Genomic DNA, 19,574 nt, shown 5'->3' with positions numbered 1-19,574 from the left:
CAATCCTTTTTCCTGTCGTTTGTCCTAGATTTAACTCGGTTTACGTGTACTTTGTTCCTCGTGTCGAATAACTGTTTTATGAATCGATGCAAATGTCTGTGAAATTTTCTATGATTTACTTTGTATCATACAAGTACACGATAGCAGGAGTTATCAAGCTTTTAGATTCAATAAAAAAATAAAATTTAAATTATCAATAAAATATGTCAATGGTCCTCTCAGTTATTTTATTATATTTCAATTTGCAGTGCCATTAACCATCCTCGTGGCAATTAACGTGTCAATTCTTCGATTCTTAATGACTAATGGCTCTAAAAGTTCAGTATTTATCACGTTCCTCTCTAAAGGAATACGATAAATCAATTTCATTCAATATTCCAAAGATCAATCGATTTTTACGTTCGATCAGAGATGCAGGTAAGAAATTTTCCACCGAAACGTTGAATATTAACAAAGGTCAGGAAACGTAAAGGTTCCCCTACCAGGAGTTACCTACGAGATAAAGGTCGCGATTAACGAAAGGTGGAAGGTGACCGGAATTTCAGATACCTGTTCGACACAAATTCCGGGCATCGGTTGAAGTTAGCATGGGGCATCGTTACATAAAGGAATTCCTCGCGAATTTACGGTTTCCTCGCGCGTGTGGAATCTTTGATATAAAACTACAGCGAACCTCCAGAACTATGCTCGAAGATAACGTCGACAAATTGTCAGCGAAATTCTGCGCGCCAAGATATTTTATCTTCCTCCGCGATCGATCGACAGGCACTTATGCGCCTTAAATCAGAAATTGATTAATCTCTTTTCTTTTCAATATTTTTCTCCACGGCGATAGGTAAAAGTATGTCGAGTTAAACGGAACATCAACTGGCACGGTTTTCATCGGCCAAGAAATTCCTGCAGGTAAATCGAATCGGTGGCTACGCCACTGTGCAACAAGAACCGGTGACCTGCCACGCCCTGTCGAGGTCGTCGCGCGCGCCTCTCGCCGACGACCGGCGTACCGACGTCGACCGCCGTGTACCGACGACCGTTGCCCACCAACCTAACCAGATCAACATCGTCCTCCCTGCTTCCCGCTACGCTCTATCTCCTGCCGTGCTTCCGTCTCCTCCTTTCTCCTCTCTTTCTTTCCCCTCTTTCACTCCGACTCCCTTTGCTCTTGTTCCTCCTACTCCCCTCACCGATCTCCTGTCATTTCCTCGCTCCTCACGCGTTGTTTACTTTGATTCTTTAATATTTTTTTAACAGGTTCACCGTCACGTCAGTCATCGATGACTGGAAAAATTCTACCAACACTTTCGTAACAACTTTCATACCCATTCACAAACGAAAGGCTACCCTTTCCCCCGTAGACTATACAGAGCTTCTATAGCTAAAGGTTAATTGATCGACTAACTGGAAAGCTTCGACATCTGGTACGTTCAATGAAACAACTCTTTGTTACTTCATTTTGCATGGAAACTCGGCTGATAACGAGCCTCTAAATTCCCATTAAACGAGGAGAGGGTGAAAAAAGTCTCGGAGGACGAGAAAGCTCGAACATTGCGTACGACGCTGCTGTCGCCGTGTAATTGAGAGACATTCAGAGTGCATTAGCACCGGTGGCCAAGGGGCAGGCAGGCGTATTAATTGCTCATCAACAGTAATGAAGGGTTTGTAAGCCGATATTAGCATAACTAACAGGTTTCCCGGTAATGAAGCCACGCTCACGGTCACGATGCCACCGGTCCTTTATGTCTTTAGACCCTCTGGCGAACGAGATGGTACATAGAAGCTCGCATTCGCTGGATAGATCTTTCTTTATTGTACTTAGAACCAGTTACGATATACCCGGTCGTCGATTCTTAATGATAATTGAACGCAGTGACGGCTCGTAGCTAAAATTAGTGCAGGTGCTGCTCCAGAAAATTGTTAGTCTTTGTTTTAAAAAGTTGGCACTGCGGGACCGATAGTGCTCTCTCTCCTGCGCAGCCTCGCGCGCAGCTTCCTATGTGCGCATGCGCACGGAATCAAAAACCACGCCGCTGGAACTGTAAGCGCACATACAAAGATTTTTGTATCTTTTTTATAAAGTGGGGGATGGCTACTGACATTAAGCTTAAGGATTATATGTTGTATAAGAATAAAGAAAGAATTAAAGAAAAAAGGACACATTATATTAGGAAATATGAAATAAAGGATGCTGCAGTATGAAATAAAGGATGTTCCATAGTGCCTACATGCGAGCCACCACTGATTGAATGTCTTCAGGTGTAATGATAACTCTCTAATCGAGAATCACAACTGATCTATTTGAAACCTTAACTCTTATCCGGATAATCTGTTTGGATGATGTAGATGCACAGTTGCAGTAATAAAATGCAATTTTGTTTGAAATTTCCAATGTTGTAGAAAATTTTCAAAGCTGCAAATAATAATTATCGCAAATACTGATCAATTTTTATTGGAAATTTCCAATATCGCGAACAACATTTTATGGAAAATTATCGATATTGTAAATGATGGTTATGGCTCACATTTCCTGCGCGAATGTCTTCTTGCAACTCCGTAGCAGAATTTTAAAACAGCCGATAAATGCAAATCGATGATCCGGAGGACCGGATTCTTGGATACGGAAAGCTGAACGATAAGCTCAGCTGCTTTCAACTCGGAATCGGAATGCAGACTGAACTTGTGTTTCTCGATTTTACGTTCTCGCTGCTAGGTAGCGTTCGTTGATAGCTAACTCTTAATTAGCGGGACGTGTTTTCGAGACGGTAGCGAGTCGAAAGCGTTTTTGCGGTGGTCTTCACGCGAGGAATGCGCACGCTGCAGTTTAGACTAATGCCCGTTGAAATTGCTTAATGTTCGCGGTGGATCACTGTGATTTCAAGCCGTCCGGTTGCTTGATGTTTGCTTAATGGCATTATACAGCTAACAGGTAAGTACAACATCCGAGGGGTATCAGTTGATTGGTTAAAAAAAAAGATAATAGATTGCAGTTGGAATAATGAAACGGTTGAATTGTAAAGAAACAGATAGGTAATAATATCTGTCTTATCTGAGAAATATAAATATGCCAGTCGTATGAAACGCTGATGACTGATTCTGATGAGCACGTTTTTCTACTTTTATCTTCTTTTCTAACTCAATTTTGTAATGAAAGGGTTGCGAAATATATTCCCCGCTTAATTAAAGCAACGATAAAAATTCTCCCTTCGTGCAAGTAGAAAACTAATCCGGATACCATTGCACAAGTACAACCTCCGTGAAGGAATCATTCCAACTGATCGAGGATGTTTAGCAGCAGCGAGTCGCGTCCAACGTCCATGAAAATCTGCATGCAGATCACGCTAATCTGGATCTTCCTTCTCGAACCATAAACTGCTATCTCCGGGAGGCCCAGTATGCACGATGCGAAAAAATAATCGTACCGTTAGGCGACGTTAGTAGCAGGAAGCAAAAGTCTCGTAAATGCTTTGGAAATAAAAAAGGACCACGACGGAGATTCTGTCCGCTGTGGGTCTCCACTAATTGCACCGGTTGTTCGACGAGAAAGTGCACCTATCTAATGCACCTTCCAAGTGAAATTGATGGTTCTTTTTGTATTTCAAGAGAATTGTGCCTGATGGAATGGCAGTCGATTCTAGACATTATAAGGGAGTAGTAGAACGTTTACGAACCAATGTGATTCGAAGAAGATCAGAGAAAGGGGTAATTGAATTCGTCGTACTTGTTTGATCTAATAATTCTAAATTAATTAACACGTTGACTGCCACGCCAAAGTTATCGAAAATTTCAATACAGTATTTTAATTTTTAATAAATCTTATTTACTATTCTTAAACTATTTCATCATTTCAAATGCCTAATATGAATATTTTCGATAGATCAAATAATTCCACTGCCACACTGTCAACTCTGCATTATAAAATAAAATAAACAAAAATTGCCATCACCTCCACAGTCATAAAAAACACATTTTCTTAAATTTACACATTCACCACGTTTTTTCAACGACCACGGTTATCACGATGTCGTTATCGATCGACCTTTCGCACATTTTTCCCCCGGCTCTCGATACTTTCTCCGATTGTTCGTTCCCGTAACAATTTATTCCGCTCACGTGGCGTGGCTTATCGATATCTCGGAACGACCTGTATACGGGTCCGATATAGCCCCAGGTGATCCGAAATCTTGCCCCGAGACACGATCCAAGGTGGGTATCGCCAGGTCCCGGCAATTTTCTTCGCGGTGGACGGTAATAGCGTCGTGGCGCCATTCAGCTTCACGAGCTCGGCTGATAGCTGACCAGATCGGCGGTAATTTAAATTCTAAACATGCCCCTTTTTGCTCCTCTTGAACATGGAGATAAGGGCGCGGTTTACGTAAAAGATATTTTGCTCGTTTTGCTCGGTGACTTTCGAAGGGATCAATGGATGGAACTTATGGTCCGGTGTTGCAAATATTTACAATCTATCTGTCACTTTCAAGAGATTCAAGGAATTCATCTTTTCTGCGGTTTAAAATAAACATCGTTATGCAAATATCGAACGGGGAAGCGTATGCATATCATGGGAACCGTATCGATCAACAACACGTTATTTTAATACGTCGCGAATGTGGGAACTCGTACGATATGGCGGTTAAAACGTGCAAACTCGATGCTTCACGTGTTTTCGCCAGCAGCTACATACGGCCAGGCAAACTTAACGTTGTTTCTGCTAGGGTGATCGATAACACACGAACCATAAGGTTGTAGACACAACACATACGCCCACGATTCTACGGTCAAACTAGCTTCGGGCGTGTTGTCATCGATCAGACGATGTCGATGATTAAGTTCACGAACCTATGATTCGAAAGAGAAAAATTTCTCATCTCGAGAATTTTAATTCGAAAGAAGAAAAATTATGGAGTTTATTTTTGTCTGCAGAAAAATTGTAAAGTTCAATGAGATATCAACGATTTTTGTATAAACTACATGGATTGCAAATTTTGTATAATAAAAAGAATAACAGGTCTGAAAGTAGTTATTATAAAAAACTAATCAAACAGATGTTATTCGAAGGCAAAAGAATGTTGCTATAAAAAGAACACTCAAGTGATAAATTACTGATCAGCTGATGTTCGTTGTAAGATAATGTATTTCGTGATATGTTAAACTCAAATGAATTCAAATCTAGTCTTTTCAAACCTGTCGAGTAAAGTTCGTTCATCAATCACGAATCAATGATTCATTGATTTGGCTAGCACTAATGTGTACAAGGTTCTAAAGAAATTTGATAAACACCCTGGAACATTCGAAACGAAATATTTCTTTTATAACGTTTGATCAAGATTGATGAATTTTTAAAACAGTAAGCAATTAATCCTGGTAGGTTCCTATTTATTTCAATTCACCTTTTCCACCTGTTGAATTCGAATAGAATCCAGCTCCGTTCACAGGGAAATTAATTCGTAGAGGAAATGTAACGCAAACAGAGAGCGTAGCGAATTACGAGGTTGCTTTTCCTTTCACAGTAGCCTTCTGCGCATCGAAAATTCCGATCGACTCGATTTCCCTGCTTTTGCCGGGAGCTATCATTTCCCTCGATCTACGAACCGCTTTCCACGTTGCTTTTCGTCGTGCACACGCACCGGCTCGCAGCAAGTTGACCCTGAACTTTCTAAGCTAATTTAAATTCTCGAACGGTGCTGGTAGGCGCGTTCAGACCTTTGGTCTCGACCTCGGCCGTCTTTACTTCCGGTGAAAACTCCAGGTGCACGAGTGTTAAACTTCGCTCTGAACTGATTATCAAAGTTGACAAACGATAGTACCTCGATTTTTAAAAAAAATCATCAGCGATGCATTTTGTCGAAAGGGTTAAAACGAACGCATCGAAGGATAAAGTGCTTAAGTAGCCAATTTAATTTCACGCCTTATTATTCCTCATCCCCGCGGGGAAGATCGAGCAGGCTGATTTACGCCCGTTTTGGAGACAAATTAACCGGCTGACGTCTTATTCTCCGGACTCGACGTTCCTGTGCGAGCATAAATTATCCGCGAAATCGATCGCGAACCGATGTTTGGATGTTTCCGAAGCCAGAACCCCATAGAAACGTACGATCCTATCGTCACAGTGTACAGTTAAAACGGTATAATGGATGAAATGTAAATTATCGTCGTGATTTATTGGTCAGGAGTTCGTGGTTGATCGTCGATAAAAATGAGGGGACAAAGAGACTCGTTGATTCCTGCTCGGTGCATTGTTCAAATTTATTCCGCAGACGAAATAATGGCCAGGTGTTATCACTAATTTTGTGTAAAATTTCTGAATTTCAAACCAGAGGCTTAGATCTGAATTGCAGCTACAGAGAACAATAAAATATTAATGAAAAAATCTGAAGAATTTTTATGAATAGCCTACACAGATTTGGTCCTCTGTTAGAAAGGAATTCCTTGCGTAGTTAGAGTATATTTATGATTTCTGTTATAAATTTATGGGGATGTGAATTGTTTGGTCAAGATAGAAGTCGACGTATTCAGCACAGGTTACTAGTTACTTTTAAATTTATGAAAGCATGGAATTTCACGAGGCTGATAAGAATACATGCACGAAGAAACGATCAGAGCGCTAAGTGAAGTATTATCAACAGAAAAATTGTAAATTTATTTAGTAATTTGGTTCCACTGGTTCGTTTCTAGAACAGTGTTCGACCTTTTATACCAGAAATATTTAAGTCTTTGAAAAAGTTCAACCAGATTATCTAATATTTTCAAATACACCCCCGTATATTCCTTCAAATGAAACGAACACCCAACATTAGTAAAACGAATGATAAAACGATACTAAGCACCAGGTGAAACACCAAACGACCCTTACAGTTTAACTCCTCGAGCTGCACCCCTAGTACCAGCACCTCTGCAACCCGTTAAGGAAAGGTCGAGCTGAAAGCGCATCGACCTCGGGGCCAGCTTCTTCACCTTCAACCTCGAAGCTCCCTGGTTGCAACACTCGAAAGAGCATAGCAGGGTGATCAAACGGGGAAAGTGGTCGCCCGGAGCAGAGGCTCGCCTCTTCGAGGCGGTCTCTTCGAAAGGCAACCTTGCAATGACCTCAGCTGAACCCGGGTACTAGCCGCTCACAGCCGGCCAGGTACGCGGGACAAAGATATAGTAGAAAGAGAGGCAATATTATACAGCCATAACCGTGGCTCTCACACACGCAGCGATACCGTAGAGGGAGGGCACCTATGGCCACCGGCGGACCTCCGTGCGGTCGCCCGGTTATCTGCAGGAAATCTACTCTTGTAGGCATGCCAGCAGATCTGGGCGGGGGCAGAGGGTGCAGGAGCAGGGAGCTAGTGGCCCCAAGACGCCCTGGTGTCCCCCTCGGAACCGCCACTGGCATCCGCGGCGCAGAGGCGAATGGCAGCGCCGCGGATAGAGTAGAACAGCGTGCTACCAGCGGGGGATCGCGGCCCCGATACAAGATACTGCCACGTGTTACACGCTGTTCGCCACCAGAAGAAACGCTCGCTTCGCCCATCCCCTTTCTTCTTTCCTCTTGTCCTTTCGGTGGTAGCCCGGATGTCCTGGCAAGCGACCGTGCCGGTTGACCACCTCGAACAATGCGCTCCCAGACTCTTCCGGGTGTTTGAATAATGGCCGTTGGGACACTCGCTGGGTCGCGTGTACGAATTCCTCGGCTCGAGTCCGACTATTATAGATTCGATGCTTCGAAGGGTCATTTTCGAGCGTTCAATGATTTTTCGAAGCGATGGAAGCTGGTAGCGGTTGGTAATATTACAAAAGATAAGCGAATGTTAAAGTAAATTATGAATCCTTTTGTACTTTGAAAAATTCTCCTGTTCTAATGATGCGGATAGTTCCTGATGCAGAAGCACTTCTTTCATTTTCGAGAAACACACCTGTTCCACCTGACCCCACCTTGATTGCACCCTGCGGACGCATCAAACCGTTTACGTAACCGGAATTTCGGGGAACACGCGAGATGGCCAGTTGCCGTCGAGCAGAAAAAAGATCTAGGGGCGTGCTAATATCGGCGTACCGAGTCATTACGCGGCCATTCGACACGCGAGGGGTCAGAGAAACGGCTACCAACGGCTCGGCTCGACGCGGCGTGGTTCAGCTTTCTCCTGGCCGCGCCGGTGCGCGGCGAGTTGTCGTTAATTCGTCGCCCGGCTGGTTTATCTCGCGTTTATCCCGAGCTAACCGAGCTCGCCGCTTCGTTTCCCGTCGCGCCGTTATCGTCCGCCGGATCGGTTTATATTGTGTCCACGGAAGCGAACGGCAATTCAAAGATTATGCAAATGCGAGCCGGCGACTTTTGAAAAGTCCGCGCTAGGGAAATTGAGACGTTCGCAGAAGCGAGACGGCGCACGGCGACAGCCGGGCCCTTTCTTCATTGGCGGAACCGTGGCTCGATAAATGAGAGCTTTCAATATAATCTGTATCTACCAATTAGGTGGCTGTATCGAGCATGCAAATTAACCCACGGCACCCGCTGTCATACAGACACGATTATTAGTCCCGTTTTCATCCTCGTTTGCATCCTTTTCGATCCAGTTCAATCTGTTCTATCAGAAGGACTATTAAGTTCACTGATAAATTCGTGTATAATCCACTCGTTATCGGAGACTATAACAAATCATGGTGTCCATTAGATTGAGTGCTCCATTCGTTTGGATTCTGATGTCGCTAGGCAGGTTTGTACAATTTTTATAACTTTGCGTCTCATTTGACGTCTTCCTTAGAGAAATTTAATTAGATCTGTTAGAAGGTGGTTTGATCTACGGTAAATCCTGTGTTACCGATTGGACAGTTAATATCTCACTTCGGTAGCTCGGTTGTTTGCATGTCTCATGTATCGTGGTGCACTAAGGATTGGAAAGGTGGCTTTATATATTCATTTCTCGCGAGTCTCGCGTGATGTATGCACGTACACTGTCGTCCAAAAGTTTTGGTATCAATTCAATTTTGTAGAAAATTACGACGAAAATTATGCAACAGTTTAAGAGAGGATAATTCTCGGAGATTCTAATGTTGTCTCAGAAGTTACCGAAGTAATTCTTCGAGCACAATGCAGAGAATTGAGTCGATTTCTCTTTCGCCATAGAGGTAAGATAGACTTCGCCGGATTAAGAGAGAAGTTATATGGCAAAAGGTGTCTGTGGAGCAAGGTGACAGCAACGTGTCAGCATGTTCGAGGAGCTACAAGGCAATATCAGCACGCTAATGAGACAGCTGCTCTTTTCGCGAGCGAATCGCCCATTTCGCGGGTAATAAAGCCAACGCTGTATCACGGTGTTAACCGCGTCATAAGATGCCTATGACACTGGAAGAAATACCTGGGAGATAATGACATTGTAAATTATCTCGGTTCCCAGCGTGCCACGTGCAAGAAGAAAAAAAAAATGCAATTATAGCAATGATCGAAGAATCGTTAGATCAATCCTTATTTCTGCAATGAATTTTTATCTCTCACGTTATTGTAGGTGTGTTTGAAAGGAGAATATAAATTATTACATAATACGAGGAGAGTTGAAATGTTTGCAGAATGAATTTTACATAAGCGTGGGTGATTTTTATATCTGATCAGATTTCGAAAAGATACTTTTCCACATTTTTCTTTTTTACTTCCAAATGAAGCCACATATCAGCCAGGCTTAACGTTCACTGCAGACCTACGACCACGCAACTTTCAAAAGGTCAGAGCCCGTAGTTTAAACGAAAATGGCCACTTTCTGTGAGCTGGCTCGGTTTATGGTGCATTCGTTCGTGCATTCCTAAACCATGGAATGCAGCGAATGATCGTTCTTTCTCGTTGTTTTCACAGCGAAGTCGAAGCATCTCTCGTTCTTCCTCGTGCTTCGACAGTGAATGCGTAATTCAGCAGTGGTGCACTTGGAAAAACAGTAGTTGCAGTTACTGCGTACCTTAACTGCATCGTTATTACCGGCCACGTTGGCTGCACTTTGAGTGCGTCGACGATTTCAAAGAATCATAGTTGCAGCTTATAGGCGATCTCGGTGATGTATCCATGGATATAACATGAGGTGAAGGAATTTTATTGCTGCTAATAACATCTGGGATTACGGTAAATGTTAAGGTCAAAATTAACAGAAACCTGGAGTACCTTCGAATACCACAGGAGTCACTGATGATTGACACCAGAAATTAAATATCAAGGAATAATTATACGAAATAATTGTGAAATATTATTTTATGCAGGCGTTTAATGGAGGGGGAGAGGGTTTCGTTTCCCCGGACGCCTTTAGTTCGGGCCGGAGACCGCTAGGTGGCGGCAAGATGACAGTGTTCTCGCTGGTAGTCGCCCGGCATGCAGTTAGAATTCATAGGAGTTCTGAATTTCGGTATGATGGGGGTCTGGGGCAGGGATCCTCTGTTGTGAGCCGCCAATCATACGAGTCTGACAGACGATCCCGAGACGAAACGCCTTTTTCTCTCCTCCCCTACAGAATAGAAAATTAAAAATTGTTCCCCTTATCGAAAAAGGGCAGCTCCGTCTGACAAGTAAAAACCTTCTCCTCCTATTCTACTGCGAGCACGTCCGATCGTCCCACGTATATTCCTCGAACAAATTTCACCCGTCGAATTATTCAGAGCCCCTACAAGTGTCCATATACCTTGAGCGAACAAGCACTGCATCTATTAAAAGGCAGGACCGCGAAAAGAATCGCGTACAAATGTTGCAGACGAAACACACAGGGCCCGAGGGGTGGTGGTTCACAGAATACGTGCCGATGAAGAGGAACGGGGAAAGTTGTTCGACGAAGAGACGACAAGCGGTACGAAGAAGGAAAGAGAATTAAAGTAGGAGGATACCGAAGGGTCGAAGGTTCACCGATCGTTCGTGTTATGATAGGCCGTAGGCCCAATAAAAGCACTTGATGGTAGGAGAAAGAGAAGAATGAGAGAAGAGATCTCCGTAGGTTTAAAGGGAATCAGAAGGAGAAGGGGAATAAAATGAATGATAGACATACAAAGACGAAAAAAGGGAGGGAGGGAAAGAGTAAGCAAGCGAGCCAGAGAGAAATACATCAGTAGAGATGGAGAAAGATGGCGAGGCAGAGATAAAGAGAGAGGGAGGGTGAAAAAGTCAATCGGATACCTCCATTACCATACGTTATTGGCCGGCTTCGGGCCGGTCAGTGTTTGCCATAACTCCAGATAAATAAACCCCAGGGGCAGATAAATCTGCGTGCACGCCGCCGCGTGTATAATGCAAATGCAATCATGTCCGCGATCCAACAGTCCCACGGACCTTAAAACTTTCGACGTGGACCCTTAAGAGGATCGCCTATAAAGGGCACGCAACCGAACCGCGGGCGAATTTACAACTTCGCCTGCGAGCGACACGTTGTAACCCTATGCAAACAAAAGAAAGAAGAAAAAGGAGTAATAGAAACCGAAAATCATCGTGTAGGTAATTAAAATTAAAGAGGACCATTGGGACGATATGGAGAGAAAGAAATATGAATTTTTCTAATGGGACAATATCGATGTCAAATTTAAGATGCTCTTAAAATATTTCATGAACGAAAAAAAAAGAATGATTCGATTATGCATTTATCGTGAAATCGTATTCATTGGAGGGTACACGAAACGTGGAATTGAGAGAAGAAGGAGAACGTACACGCGACTGGTATCTCTCGATCTCATCGATCGATGAAAACGATTTATGGGTAATTATCGGTTGGACAGATTTGACTGGAACACCGCATTCGATTATGCAACAGTCCGATTACTAGAGTCACGAATATGCATCGGGCAAAAAACGTCACGTTCCTTAATTGTACGATTCCGCTTCTCCTTTATTCGGCTGGAAATCGTGGATGAAAATCGTAACGATGCGTTCGATGTCGTGAGAATAAACGAAACCGAGAGCTGCCACTGTGAACGTGACATTTATCTAGATAACGTACGGAGAAACTATCTTCCATTCGTTTTTCTTTTAATTGCACCAACGATGCAATCCTTTGTATTCAATGGAATGGATTGTAAGGAAGAAAATATGGAGTTTCTTCCTGATTTAGGCAACGAGAATTTGAACTTTTGAAACGTCATTAATTTCGACTTTGAGCTAATTAAATAATCACTGTCCTGTTCTACATCTTAAGCCACTAGCAATGTTACGATGAATTAAATTGATTCGTGATGTAATTTAAAATCATACCTTTCCATTGTTCTAAGAATATTAATTTGCAAATAATTTTTATGACGACCTCGTGCAAGATCGAAAGATTAGGTACCATCCTTAAGATTAATGGCTTAAAACTTCCTTATATAACACTAGTTACGTAAAGCAACTATTCACATACAATTAATACAATCAAGAGGAGAAACTGATAAAATAATTGAAACAAAAAATAAATATAATTTTACTCTTAATGTATCTTTGATAAATTCACTTTCCTCGTTTCTTGATGTAAGATCACAGGTTGATTCCACAATTAAAACAAATACCATCGATCGATTGATTTATCGTAGTCATTGTTGAAAATGTACGCTCATACAAGGCTGTCTGGTCGCTGGTATATTAATGACGATCTTCCGCGAGGCTACAACATGCTCGAACGTTATGTACACCATAATAACGAGAATGATGATCGCACTAATGCACATAATTAAGGCCCGGCATCGATTCCAATGCATGTCTGTGATAACATGTCGTTCGTGCATTAGATTCTCAGCGCGTTGGATCTGGCTGTGTACCAGGAATCGATATAAACGATCGGGAGAGATCATTCTTCAGGTACGTACGTCGATGAACATCGGGCGATAACAGGTACGTGTAAAGCTGTTTATCAGTCGTTGCGACACTTTTTCGTCTGCCTTGAAAATCAACCTTATCTATTCGATTCCATTAAAGTTCGCTCGTTTATCGGATACAGAGATTGTGGAATGAAATTCACGTTGCAACTGGTTTATTTTTAACCAAACAGACTTTTTGTAATTATTTATTTATGATATTTAATCTGCAATAAGCGCTGCTGCGAATTCAGACTATCAGGAAAAATTTCTTTCTGAGTTTGAAGGTAAGTGGGTTTCTTTAATTAAATTTCAATCGGAATGGTAAAATTATCTAAATGAAATACCTAATTGTCTGTATTGAAATAAGAAAAGTATCTGAATGATTTGTAACTCCACGGATTATTAACAGAGAGATTTGTATCATAGTACTTGAAGTGGAAAAACTGGTGAAACTGGAATGATAAAATTGCATGAAATATCTGATTTTCTACTGTATCATAGAAGAAAGTTATTTGCACGAATTGTAATTAAATAATGCTCGAATAACATTTCAATTTAAATCTAAGTTTAGAAATATTTATCATGTATGAAAATTAGAAAATTTTTATCAAAACACAAGAACGTCATTAATTAAAGAAGCTTTCAATAATATCTGAACAACTCGATGAAACAACGAATGAAAACTGTCAGTAAGGTCAAGAGAGAGTAAGAATAAGATGCTTCATCATTAAACCGAAGCCTCAAGCAGGATGATAATTACATTATCCCTGATAAGATCAGGAATCGACATCAGCCGTCATTAACGCTACAAGAAGAGTTAATTTTACGATTTGCTAACACCCTATGTCGTCGTGACGATCGATCTAGCTTTCACTAAATTCATTTTTGCCACTGTCAAACACGTAAATGGCATTCTCCCACGTTTCTAAGCCCCAAGTGACTCGTTAAGATCTTCCTTTGTAACGAAGTTTTTGTAAATCTATTGTAAAATTAATGATAAATCATACCTTGTTAATAAAAGTTACCATCACAAGCAGTTGTTGTTTGATTACAAGGAAGAGAAAACCATTTTCTTACCTGAAACAAAAAAAATAATAATTTGTTAGAAAAAGAATTGAACAAAAGTACCTAGTATTCAGTACCAAAATTGCACTCAATTGAACATAAAAAATTTGATTGGATAACGGAAAAGGAATTGAAAGACCTTATAAATTCTAGGACGAATTCTTCGTCGATCGACGCAATTGAACGCGGAGAATTTTCCATTGCGATTACTTCGATGAATACAATTCAAATTTAACAGTTGCATGAAAAATTCCTATTGAAGTTAAGAATGTTCACGTTGGGAAATTCCGTACAACGTCATTCTTTGCGCATAGCAAAGAATGCATTCTTCTGCTTCGAATCTAAGAAATTTCTGATCACTTAATGCAGCCAGATAATCGTTAACCTAATTATTCAACGATTTTCTTAAAGAATTCCAATATACGATGTTGAGATAATAATTTACGATTATAATTTCAAAAAATTGTGAGTGCAACTGTAAATGAACTATTTATCACTTAAACTTTTTTGATAATCTTTAATTTTCTAAATTTTATTTGGAATGTAATTTCAAATTCCATTACTTCATAGATACGACTTAATTAATGACGTTTCAATCATAATCTACGACTGGTTATTATAATATGTAAGACAAGGGGTTAAATAGCTCAGGCAGTGTATCTTAATTAACACAAACACGTTCACGCTGCATCTAAATCAGAGTACAATAAATCCTACGTAAGAAGGAGTGGCGAATGCAAGGAATGACCGACCTACAATGCAATTTTGAAATTGCACAATGCACTGAATCTAGATTATTCATTCTTTCCTACCGTTTTCACCAATTTCAGCCCTTCTATGTTTCGAAATCTCCTATTTCATACGTAATCTACAAAATCAATCTTCTTAATTATACCTCTTTCATCGAACAAAACATTGTTCCACTTTTCTGTTCATCGAACGAGTCATTTATCCCCTTCAGCGTTTCAAAACCCTTTGCTATTTACATGAGAACGGGTTGAGTTTCCCACTCAATCATGAAAACAGACAAAAGAAAAACACTCTTTCCTATAATTCATCAGTCTATCGAACACGCCCTTGTTTCTACGTACAAAAATAAATAAGCAAAGTCTAATTTCTTCTTCTTTCGCGACACGATATCAGGCATTGCCGTGTTTCGTTCAGAAAATTGAATAATTCGAAGCCGAGTACCGATTAATTTCGCCGGTGAACAACCGAGCGGAACATTCTAAAACCGATGTAACGATATTTCGAGAACCATTAGGAGAGGAGCACTCTTCACGAGCGAAGCGAAGAGATAAACGAGGTACACGGTCGCGGCCGGACAGAGACAGCGAGAAAGGGAACCGTGCAACATTAAATTGGGATTAGCCGTCGGTAGAGATGGCTGGGTAAGTACAGGGACATTGGAGATCAGCACCGCGACAAAGCCACGAGGGCTTCGGTAACCCCTGATGGCCACTGCGGCACCCGTCGACGTGAAACAGAAGACAACGAGTATCAAGATCGCGACGTGTGTGGCCGCCTTTAAGGACGCCTCGAAACGCGCCACGTTCATCGTTGCTCCAACAGAATCCTAACAACGTTAGACGATCTCCGCTGTTTTCTAACCACTAGCTCCTTTCTCTGAAATGATTCTCCGAAACTGCAATTCTTCTTCCATTTGTTACAACGTTTGAACCAGTGTTCCCCAAAGTGTGGTACCCCCTGGGGGGACGGGAAGAGTTTGACTTTTTTCGATTACAAACATAGAAAAATGTCTGCTGCAACTCAGACTAAAATTAACAACCAAATTATGATGATCTATCTAAACAATTTCATCCTCCTCATTGATTATAATGAATGTTATTTATTTTATTTATATTTTATTTATAATTTAGTGTTACAAAAATTATAGAAGGGAAATCAATTTCCTGTTTTATATTCATCATTGTACATCAACGACTCTTATCATTCAATTCGATCCACTTCCAACCACCATCCTCCATACACGACCCAAAAACCCTTCGAGAGCATCTCCGTCATCGCTCACCGGATAACCGGTTCCCGTTTTCCAATCGGTAACAATCGGTGCACCGCTTACTCCCTGTCGAAGGCTCGCTTCCATTTCGCCGGTGTCGATTTATAAACCGACCGTTCCATCGCGCGAAATCTTTTCATCGGACTTCCGAGAGCGCGTAGCTGCATTCCAATAACCGATCCCATAAGTTCCTGGACGAGCCGCGAGACGAGAGACCGTCCGCCACGATATTTCATCCGGTCGATGGTATTACGGCTGGGACACGAGCGGTAAAGGTGGCCGCGTTCGTATTAATGCAGATCGTTGAAGGGTCGTTGCAGCACCGCGTATAACGACGATAGAGCCCCTGGCGCGATTAATGCCGATTAAAAAGGCAAAAGTCCCGCCTCTGATCATTACGCCGATGGAACCGGTGCTGGCAATTCTCCCCTCGATGTAAGGTAGCCGTCGCGACCCTTCTTATTCTATTCTTTTTTTTTTTTTATTATTTTTATTATCTCTCTTTATTTCATCGTTTTAGCTTCTTCATGCCGGGCTGGATGTACCTTTTTTTCGTTTCGTTTTATTCGTGAAGTGATCTCGGCTGAGGTCGCTGCCGTTCCGAGCCCCTCGAGGGGGCCAAGTAATTACTTCTAGTCCCGGCGCTGAGCTTCGCCGGCGGTTCGATAGCCAAACTTATAATTTAATGGTTAATTATATAAGGAGTCGCCCGCGATTCGGCGGAGCCACTGGGCGGACACGGTGACGTGCAGGAATGCTCTCGATCAACCGTACACGAGACTCGTTTTCCTGGACCCCTGCTTCCTCGGGAACTTCGCCCTTACGGTTCACTTTTTTAATTACCGAGAAGCCCTTTCGAGTTTGAATCTTCGCAGCGAGTTTTTAAAAGTCGAAGGATAATATTGATGCATCCGCAAATGCGAATTAATAAATAATTGATAAAGATCTTTATACAAATATTTTAAAAAGGGATTTTGCAGAAAGGTGCCGATAAGTTTGGTTTCAATTTGATCACGAAATATCAAAATTAGCCCGTAAAGGACCGATGTTACCCGAGTTTTCGGCCGGTCGGAATATATTCAGGCTTCTTTAAAAACCGTTGCTTGTTCGAGCGGGCAAAAAACTTGGCCACTTGCACCTCGTTCCGAATAAACGCTCGAGCATACCAGGTATTACGAACTACCGAGGGCAGAAATTGCCGATGGAGTCATCTCTCTCTCTGTTTCTTTTCGTCGAGGAATGCCGCACGAAAATTATCTAAAATCGATGCCGAGCAATCAGGCTGGACAAATTTGGTCAACGCAAAGTGCTGCACGCGGCCGGCAATCTGGACAGCCTCGTTTCTGAATCGGCCACGGTTGATTGATACGTATAACGTGGACAACGTATACGTTATGAATATTGATAAGCTGCCGTGAGTATCTAACCCACGTCTTGATCGCATTCCACGGCCTCCAGCAACAGCTGTCCACCGATATATCCTCGGTGATGTTTTAAACAAATTATCAATTTTATGATCAATTTCATTTACGTCGCTTTTAAAGAGGTTAATAATTTGTGAAATTAATTCCTGTCTATCTATCAGTATCTTACAAATCCGAGCAACGAACAGAGATAACGGTATCTGAAGGGACCCGATCGTAATTATGGACGATGATGGAACAAGGTCGAAAGTAGAGCAAACCGATTACCATGGATCTGATACGCATCTGTCCACTGGACGACGTAATGGGTATGGCAACAAAAGAGGATCACGATGGCCATTTCCGAGAGAGGTGTCCAACGACAGAACCGAAAGATTCCAGGATCAACCTGTAAGCCGTTCCGCGTCCTCGCACATCAGGCGTGTCTCTTCTTGGTCCGCGAACGCCCGGAGCGATCATCGAACGGAGTTACTCGATTTCTGTTCATCTCGACTGTCCATCAAAGCGTATCCGTGCGATAGATTCCTCGTCACGGTTCGAATCGACCCCTTCTATTCTCTTCCCGTTTGCGTGGCCTCGATTTACTCCGAGAGAATTGAATTGAATTGCTCTTAAAAATCTTTAATTTGCCTAATTATATTGCATTATGAATTTAGTATTTTCCAGATTGAAAAAAGTGATCGTTTCTAAGTATCTAATAACTTTCGAGAACTACTGTACACTCTACCGATTCTATCACGATTCCCGTTGACAACAGGTTCCATTCTCATTCGAGGACTTCGAGTAACCACTCGCGGAACACTGGATCCCGCGACGATATCATCGTTTCGTGTAACTGCCGCTGCATGAGAAATCGAAACAGAAAAGAAGTCGAGTCGTTCCACGTAACCACCGCCATGGGAACATCTAATCAGCATACAGTCTACGTCACTGTACCAATAATTACGATTCCTTTTTTATTTTTCAAATTGTAAAATCGTTGAGTGAAAATTAAATAGACGAATGCATCCAGGTGCAATCGATCGATTCAACTTTGAAAGCTCTCGCGATTTACGAAGCTCCTTGCGCTTTCTCCGCGCTCTTACGTAAGCCGAGCTGGCAAAAAGGGGATAAACTAGTCTGGGAATTCTCCGTTGCTATCGGAATTCCACTTTTTGCGTGGTCGCTGCTCGATTGAACAGAAGAGAGGATTTCAGAGCGAAGGAAAGGGTGAATGAATTAAGTGTCTCGTCGTGCGAAAGAAACATAAACGCTTCGCTAGTTTCATGGGAAGCTAATTGATCACTTCGATTTATCCATTTATCACTCTTTCTGTAATTTATTTTTATTATCCTGGAATTCGAAATCTGAAACGTCGAACATCAGTGACCTTTATAACAGAAGTAAATTCGCTTTTTTTCAGAAGGAAGAAGAGAAGGAAGTAGAAGAGAAACTACCCCTAGTGGAAATCAGTCGACTCACCGTGTTATTTCTGCATTATGAATAATGCATTCGCGATTGCCACCGCTGATACAGAACGACTGCATATAATTACACTAGACCATGATAATTACATGGATCGTAAGAAGGGACTCTGTGATTTGGGCTTGAGTTACATGTCGATGCTCTTAACCCTTTCATCATTGATCAGGACCAAAAATATTCTGAAAGTATTCTGAATATTTAAAAAGAAAATTAAAATTCGAAATATTTCTAAAAAGAGCTATTAATTTTACAAGACAGCTGTTAATTAAAAATTCAATCAAGGCTATTTGAAAGCCTTCGTTTCGTTAATAATTACACAAACTTTTTTCATGCATAATTTACGGCTACCAATAATTATTCGTTACTGAAATTCGAAGAACGTGGCAACAATATAGTTAAAGTACCACAATCACACAACTGAAGTTTCCATAAATTTCGTTCCCCAAACGGACAGACGTACGTACAGACAATTGCATAATTCATAATCGTCGGCCAGCATCGCGAAATCAGATAAAACCGTCACGAAAGCGCATTCCTCCCGCAAGATATTCGCGGAATGTTAGCAAAGATCTCGACTAATTTACCCGGGCGAGGAACGTGCAATTTGTAGCAGGCCGAATGACCGATTTTCTGCCGTTCGAACGTTCTAAGTAGGATAATTACAAGCACGTGCTTCGTTTCCAATAGGTGGTATTAGTTTCCTTTCAATTTTGGTTAAATAACCCCTAATGATACCTTCGAAATTACCTGAAATTAAATGCATTAAGCGGTGAATTAGCTCGAAAGAAAATAGTCTTCGAAATAACAAAAATCTCAAAGCTTAGATAAATAAAAATACA

The 19,574-nt window shown here is 41.7% G+C and overlaps 1 protein-coding gene across 3 annotated transcripts in view; it reads right to left on the bottom strand.

Annotated features, from left to right (window-relative positions):
- LOC114875904 (proline-rich protein 36-like) overlaps positions 1 to 19,574 on the bottom strand; it is a 117,289-nt gene that overhangs the window by 6,422 nt on the left and 91,293 nt on the right. Inside the window, exon 8 of one of the 3 annotated variants that reach the window (XM_029186740.2) lies at positions 13,770 to 13,839. The exons of the other annotated variants lie outside the window; for them this stretch is intronic. Within the exon in view, the coding sequence (XP_029042573.2) occupies positions 13,774 to 13,839 (66 nt within the window). The 3' untranslated portion in view covers positions 13,770 to 13,773. The remainder of the gene's footprint in view (positions 1 to 13,769; positions 13,840 to 19,574) is intronic. 3 annotated transcript variants of the gene reach the window in all.

Source organism: Osmia bicornis, chromosome 14 (genome assembly GCF_907164935.1).
Source record: "Osmia bicornis bicornis chromosome 14, iOsmBic2.1, whole genome shotgun sequence".
Classification (NCBI taxonomy): domain Eukaryota; kingdom Metazoa; phylum Arthropoda; class Insecta; order Hymenoptera; family Megachilidae; genus Osmia; species Osmia bicornis.
Note: the sequence above shows the minus strand (reverse complement) of the source record. Positions and strands in the feature narration are given on the sequence as shown.